Source organism: Trematomus bernacchii, unplaced genomic scaffold, assembly GCF_902827165.1.
Source record: "Trematomus bernacchii unplaced genomic scaffold, fTreBer1.1, whole genome shotgun sequence".
Lineage (NCBI taxonomy): Eukaryota > Metazoa > Chordata > Actinopteri > Perciformes > Nototheniidae > Trematomus > Trematomus bernacchii.
The window spans coordinates 208677-216747 of record NW_022987672.1 but is presented as its reverse complement, the minus strand read 5'-3'; the positions used below and the strand labels follow the sequence as shown (position 1 = coordinate 216747).

Genomic DNA, 8071 nt, shown 5'->3' with positions numbered 1-8071 from the left:
TACGTCTGAAAAGCAGAAGTCTAGGGCAAATAATTGCAAGTCTCTGCAGTGTGCATGTCACAAAATAAGATGCATTGTGGGACATGTAGTTTATGGGCAACGTGCTTCTGTAAAGCGGCATTCAACCGTATAATAAACATATTATATTCTTTGCAAGCTCTTGCGGGGCCACATGAAATGAAGTCGAGGGCCGGATTTGGCCCCCGGGCCTTGAGTTTGACACCCCTGCTCTATGGGGAGAATGAAGTACGCGCACTGGCAAAAGTACTGGGGGAACCGGCCCGAGAGGCCATTGAGGAGTTTCGGGACTACAAATTAGAGAATAAATCTCCAGGGAAAGCCCTGCAAAAACTGCAGACAGCGAGCAAGACCTTTTTGCCTACATCAGCTGAGTGTGAGAGGGGCTTTTCTGCCGTCAATTCGACCGACACCGACAAACGCAACAAGTTGCGGGAGAAGAGCCTCTTCTCACTTCTCTTCGTAGACATCAATGGCCCCTCCCTGGAGCAATTCGACCCTCAGCCATTTGTACGGTCTTGGATCAAAGCTGGCCACAAACCCTCCACATCATGGGTTCCGGGACCGAAAGCGAAGAAGAAGTCGCCCAGGTCCCTGTGGTCGCTTTTACAGTAAGGTAAGAGAGTCAATTTGACTGTTTGAGCTTTGTGTTTGTTTGGACTGGCCCCAGTCCTACTGTTGATATATTTTTTGGTTGTGTGATTTATTAGGTTTTTATCAGACTGATTGACTTGCTTAGTCTAATCAATCTATAGGCGTTGCTCTTTCAGCAGCGCAGCGCAGCACCACACACACACACACACACACACACACACACACACACACACACACACACACACACACACACACACACACACACACCACACCCACACACACACACACACACACACACACACACACACACACACACACACACACACACCACACACGCCCCCTAAAATGTATTATATAAAATTCAATGATAATTTCATATTTCATGTCAAAAATTTTTTTAACATTAATGTTATATATGATTTATATAAATATATATCATTATATTTTACAATGTCCAATAAGGATCAAAGTGAAAAAAGATGTTATGGGATGGAAACAAAGAGAAAAGTAACAACGTACAGTAACACGATGTAGCACATAAGAAAATGTGGTACCAATACAAAAAGTGCAGACAATAAAGACTATGGATTTTGATTGGAAACTAAATATTTATTTTAGTTTTACGCTCATTAATGCTCCAAAAAAGAATCCTTGGTTCAGATGTTCAAACCAAAGGCTAAAACGACCCTGTCCTGCACCAGGTGACATCATATCACCATGACCGATGCGTTTGTGCACATAAGACCACAGTGTTTCAAAGTCACTAAGTACAATTAATCAAGTAAACAACTTCAGCACCATTTTTAGGGAGTTGTATTGTAATTTTTAAAGTTCCATTTCCTGCCCCTGTAAACTCTTTAGCTGTTGTACTTTTGACCCCTCTGCACGTGTTTGATGCTTTACATTACTTTCCGGATTATAATTACAAAATGATTAACAAACAATTAGAATGAATGTCCACAATAAAGATTTGACTTTGCTGATATTTTGTTGAAATTCACAAGCTACCAAGTAGTAATTATAATAAAAAGCTGCAACATTAAATATAATGTCCATTTTAATGCATCAATAATCATAATTCAATAATACGATAACAAATATTCTAAAACGTGACATTTTGTGTTTATTTCTATATATATTTGTGTTCTTTGCTAGCACTTCAGTACTTTTACTTATGTAAACTGTCAATGCAATACTTTTTTCACCACATACTTTTTTATCTGCAACTTTTAATTTAGTAAAAGAGTACTTTCTCCACACAATAAAAAACTCAAGTGATGTCTGAGGCAAAATCATTTCACATGCAGATTTGTGTTTATTGAAAAGCAGAACATATGCAGAATACAGTGAAACAGAGCCTTCATTCTCAATCCTTCATTAACCGTGTTCTTGAAATGATTTGATTAGTCTTTATTGACAGAGAGTTAAATCATATCATTAATTTAGCCTTGATACTTACAGTATATATTTTCATTATTATTACTGTTATATATTAATCACATTGTTTTATATAAAGAAATGTAGAGAGAAAATGTTTTCAAAAAGCCATCACCAAGTGATTTAACAAACCCTGCTTTCTACTTCAGTGAGTGTTGAGAACTCTCTGCCTTTACTTATAGAAACACAGGTACTCAGTGAAGCCCTTGGTTCTTGTATTGAGATTTCTCTGGATAACAGTGACACCAGCCTTCTGATAATCTGGAACCAAAGCTGTGTTGAGCAGCAGGGCGATGGCCTTAATGGGTTGGTTGGATCCCTCTTTCTTGTACCACATGTACACCTTTTGACCTTTGGTCCCCTCGTTCAGGTTAACATTCACTAACTCGTACTTTTGCTGCTGATAGCTCTGATACTGACTATCAGTGATGGAGACTTGTATTTCTTTGAGTGCATTCTTGGGGTCGGTGGTCTGACGGTACCAGGTGAAGACATACGCTCCTTTTGCATTTCTGTTAGTATCTTCATCCATACGGATGTAGCCATCCTGAAAGTAGTCGGTGTCTGATCTGTAGGAATCAGTGGCAGCGACATCACAGATGTAGGTTTGTTTCTCTCTCTTCAGCCACACGTGGATCCAGTTCCCCTTAGCCTCGCGGTTCAGATCACAGGACACTCTCTCCCAACCAAGACCAAACTTTTCAGTTTCCTTGTCTCCATCTGCAGTGACACTAATGTCCACTATGGGAGTATTAAACTCTCCGGACCCTTTGAAGTACCAAAGGTAGAGGTGATTACCTCCTGCTCCAGCATTGAGATCTGTGTCGATCTTTGTGTACCCTGCATTGATCAAACCAACAGCCATATCTTCGTTGAAGGAAACTTGAACCTTGGTGATCGCCACTGATCCATGTTTGTACCAAAGATAGATGACATTCCCTCCTGCTCCTTTGTTCAGATTGACATTGATTTTGTTGAAGCCATCTGATTCAAAGGATTGCTCCTCAGCTGCATTCAGGGACACTTGAAGTTCTGTGATGTATTTGGCCATTGTGGTGAACTGCAATCAAATGACACATCATGATTAAATACAATGGCACAAGTTAGATGCATTCATTTTCCTGTTCAGGTGAGCTTCCATTTGAATAATAGAACAATTATAAATTATTAAACATTGATAGCCATAATGACATAAAAATTACATTTCGTTTTAAGTTGCATTCTGAAGACAGTCAATCTGGTACAGTTAATAACATACATGTATTATATTGGTGAACACTTACGTGTCTGCTGACAGTGAATGATAGACAGTAAGAAGTCAACTGGTCTGCTGAAGTCTGTTGTACTTACCACAGGTCAGCTGCCTTTAAATAGAGAACAGAGATGCTATGCGTCATTGTGCAATCACTGAAGTCATTTGATTTTTTCTGAAACTTGCGGAACCAGATTGATATTTTTATAGCTACTCATTGAATTCCTAGACCTCTGAGCTCCTGCCAAAACAATGATCAAAGATACCTTCCCTCATGTGTGTCTTTTGTGTGTTTTTCCTTATTTCCAGCTTGATGAAGAAAAAACGGTGCGCGTAAACAATCTGTATAAAAATCTTATTTTAAAACCGTGTCTTTTGGGGGAGTCTAACTTCGATTGACTACAAAAGGAGGTGCAGGTGACCTCATAATATGTTCCACTGTGAGCCTGAGATCTGAGTCTTTCTTACAAAGGGATTTATCTTTGTGCACTTGTTTGAGACGTGATTGAAGTTGAGTAAATACTGAAAATAGAGCTGCAGATAGCTGTAACAATCTTTCAAAAAGTGTATAAAAGCACCAGTTTTCCATGTTCATAAAAATTCATCCTCAAAGTTCAGGCAAACACAGAGCGTTCTTAAAGGGTGTCAGACAAAATTCTGGACCCTTTACTTATTCATCGTCTATGGGCCCCTCCTCGCCACAACCATTGCTATTCGTTCATGCGGGCCCTTCTCAAATGAGGCCCATTACTCAGGACTCAGTACGTTTATTCTCAGTTTGTTCAACAAATACGATATATCTGTATATACTTTTTAAATATATTTTGCGACATACTATGCAATGACTGTATTTCAAAATACCATACTATTACGTTTTTTCATATTATAAATACCATGACTTTTTTTTCAAAACATTTTAGAAAGAATACTACCTTTTTTGTATGTTTTCGACATACTATATCTCCTTTTAAGTCATACCACATTAGGACATTTTAGGCTGCAATTTGGTTCTTTTGACTGGGGTCCCCTAGAACCCTTAAACATTATACATAATAGCATTTTTAAAAGCAATAGCCTAATTAAAACGGAAAACAATTATATGTAGTCATTAGGAAGAAGTTGATTGAGAATGTCCTGAACAATTGGAATAATAGAATAAAGCAACTGTTAACTGTGACCAAAAGTCAACTTCTGGGGTCTGTTGGGAACACAGAATGAAGCTAACAGGGTTTTTGGATCCCTGTTTTATTGTTCCACAGGTAAACCAAATAACTTAGACGGTAACACACTTACTTACTGCTCAACACACACACCTTAAAGACCTTCATTGAGTTTTATCTGGGTCACATCTCAAAAGATAACAATGTGCTTGGCATGACTTAGAGGAAGGTATGTGGATCAAGGGGGAACAAACCAGATCAGCTTGTTTTGCTTCCTCAATGTGCAGCCAAAAACCTTAACAAGGGGACATTGTGACAGAAGAAATATGCAGTCAAACTTCACAGGTGCTTTATTCTATCACGAAAATGTGTAAAGGACTTGCTCAATACATTTTCTCCTTATGACTTTGTAGTATCGTTTTATGTTTTCTCTTTTAAATGTTAATTGCATGTACAGCATGTTGAAAAAAGTAATAAGTTCAAAGACATATGAAAAACAAAAAGGAATACCATGTAATCGTAATGTATGTCGGAAAAAATCATGCAAGTATATTTTATAAATAGAGATCCACTATCACCAAGCCGACCATCTATAGCTGTTAGCAAAGCCGCGCTGACAGTGAGCCAGAAGTGAAGTCAAGACATCACACACACACACACACACACACACACACACACACACACACACACACACACACACACACACACACACACACACACACACACACACACACACCACACACACACACACACACACACACACACACACACACACACACACACACACACACACACACACACACACACACACACACACACACACACACACACACACACACACACACACACACACTTCCTGCTCTTCAAGTCTTATCTTTGTTTACTTTGGTTTTTAATGTTTTATTTTTGTATTTACATTTATTTTATTAATCAGTTGACCTGTGAGTGAGGCTGTGGGATGTGTCGCCCTCTGGTGGCTGAGGGAGGAACATTAGTGTTGCTTTCTTTAAATACTAATGTTTACATTTCCACATGTATAATTTTTGTATTTAAAAAATGATTTGTATTATTAATGTATTCCTCTTTATATTTCCAATGTTTTACCTTTACCACTTATGAAATGTTTTACCTTAAAGGTCCCATGTCATGGCCATTTCTACTGATCATAGTTCCATTGTTGAGGTCTACTAGAATAGATTGTACTTCGAAGGTTTTGACTCTGCAGACCGTTTACATGCATAGAAATTTACATAACACACAAGGGGACGGGTAATAACCGGAATAACATGTCATGGGACCTTTAAATACTTTGCTGGTCATGTGACGAGGAACAACAATAGACTGTATAAAGGTAACAACCACACCCACCCACCCACGCACGCACGCACGCACACCCACACACACACCACACACACACACACACACACACACACACACACACACACACACACACACACACACACACACACACACACACACACACACACACACACACACACACACACACACACACACACACACACACACACACACACACACACACACACACACACACACACCACACACACACACACACCACACACACAGTATTAAGGACAGAAATAAAGAGAGAGGGTCTCTGAGTTATTCCCTGAGTAATGATTGATAATAATAATAATAGTTTTTGTGTACAGGTGTATCTCAGGTAAAAACAGGAAGAGAGTTAAAGTCTGTCTCTGAGTCTCTGAAAGTTAAACTAAAGAGTTGTTCTTATTCTCTGAGCAATGATTGATAATCAGAGTTGTCTCTAAAAGCTCTGAAGTCACAAAAAGTTACAAACCTTTAGAGAGAAGAAGGAGAAGGAGAAGGTGCGACACGACTGACGAGCACGAACAGACGAAGCTGAACAGCAAACAGGAAGCACTTCAAAATAAGAGCTCTGACATAACATTTTATTAACCTGTTAAGCCCCAAGCCTGTTGTTCAGGTTTCAGGCTCGAAAATGACATTTCCAGAACAAATGACTATAACTACACTTCTAAAAGGGGTAAATGAATAATCTTTTTTCTCAAAGCAATGATAAACCTGTGAGTTGGATGTAGAAAAGTCAGAATCAATATAGATTTATTTTTATTTTAAAGTAAATTCAGATTGAACATAGTAAAAAAAATGTAAATGATAGTGTCCGTCCAAAAATAAACCATTACTTATAGTGAATAGCACCCTTGAATGATGGGATAGTAGACTAAAAGCTTTAGGAATCCGAACTATAACATATAATAAATACCCTGTATCAAGATTGATACAAAACAAGTGAAATGTGACCTTTTTAGAGAGGTTTAGAAGAAAAAAACACTTCTGGGGTCATTTGGGTGCATTTGACATATCTCTGGCCCTACCCCACCTTTAAGGATTTGTTCTGATCTGATGAGGTTTAACTTTATACTGTTCATTTTCATTTGATTTATGGTGCATCTGAGGTGATGTTAAAGAGCAATCCAAAAGTAAAGTAACTAGTATTTTAACTAATTACTTTCAGCAGTGAGAAACAAGTAAAGAAATGCATTACCTTCTTTGAGTGACTACCCCAACACTGGTTAGTTGTTGAATCTTCATGGACAACTCCAATAATCATCTTTACAATCTTCTGACCTGAGCTCCTCCAACAATGCAACATATATCATACAATACAAAAATACAAAATAAAAAAGTAGTACAAAAAGTCTATATACATGTCAATACAAAGTTAAAAGAAAAGTTAACAAACACTGAAATATAGAGGAGCAAACGACACGGCAGCACGATCTGAAGTGAGTCTGGATAGGTCAGTCTCCCTCCCCTGGGAGATAATGACCCTCCCCCATATATGGGTATGTGGGTGTATACTTGCTTCCAGAGGTGGGACCAAGTAATTGTTTTGCAAGTCCGAGTCAAGTCTCAAGTCTTTGCGCTCAAGTCCAAGTCAAGTCTCAAGTCAGGATGGGAAAGTTCAAGTCAAGTCCAAGTCCTAAACTTTGACAAAACGAGTCTTAAACAAGTCCTTATGTGCTTTTCAACAAATGTAATGACATCGATCAACAGAATAATACTTAATAATCAAACTGCTCTTTATTAGTCACATTAATAATTTAATAATCCATTTTCTCTCTGCTGGTAAAGTAACGTGTTTGTCTTCTATTGTAAGAGGGATCAGTAAGGTAAGGCTACCGTGACGGTTTGATTCAGAAGGAGTTTAATGTATAAGATCCCTGATGTTGAGGTAACCAGGATGTTTATTTCCACTGTGTACAACATGTTATAAGGGACCCATGATCTATCTTTATGCAAGGGATAATGTGCAGCGAGGCGTCTCTATGGGGAAAAGAACACCTGAATCTAGATCCCTCTGCAGGTGGTACTTTAACTATATTTTGATGATAATACTTTTGTACTTTTACTTGTAACATTTTGAATGCAGGATCTTTTATTGTAACCGAGTATTCCTACACTCTGGTACTGTTACTCAAGTACAAGATCTGAACTTCTCCCACCTCTGGCAATAAATCCTGAGTGGTTACCAAAAAAAAAACCCTGCTCTGAAGGTTATTTTCATTTTACAAATCCTCCACTCAGCTTTGCTTTCTCCAATATC

General features: G+C 38.3%; 1 protein-coding gene across 1 annotated transcript; it reads right to left on the bottom strand.

Annotated features, from left to right (window-relative positions):
- Nucleotides 1-1904: 1904 nt before the first annotated feature.
- Nucleotides 1905-6357, bottom strand: LOC117487477. Its single transcript, XM_034136107.1, has 3 exons — nt 6281-6357; nt 3333-3413; nt 1905-3109 (listed from the first exon to the last, which is right to left on the bottom strand). Exon 3 carries the CDS (start codon nt 3098-3100, stop codon nt 2222-2224), a length of 879 nt encoding a protein of 292 aa, XP_033991998.1. The 5' UTR covers nt 3101-3109; nt 3333-3413; nt 6281-6357; the 3' UTR covers nt 1905-2221.
- Nucleotides 6358-8071: the final 1714 nt, after the last annotated feature.

Coding starts and splice junctions, on each gene's coding strand:
- LOC117487477 (XM_034136107.1), bottom strand. CDS start 3,100: ATGGCCAAATACATCACAGAACTTCAAGTGTCCCTGAATGCAGCTGAG.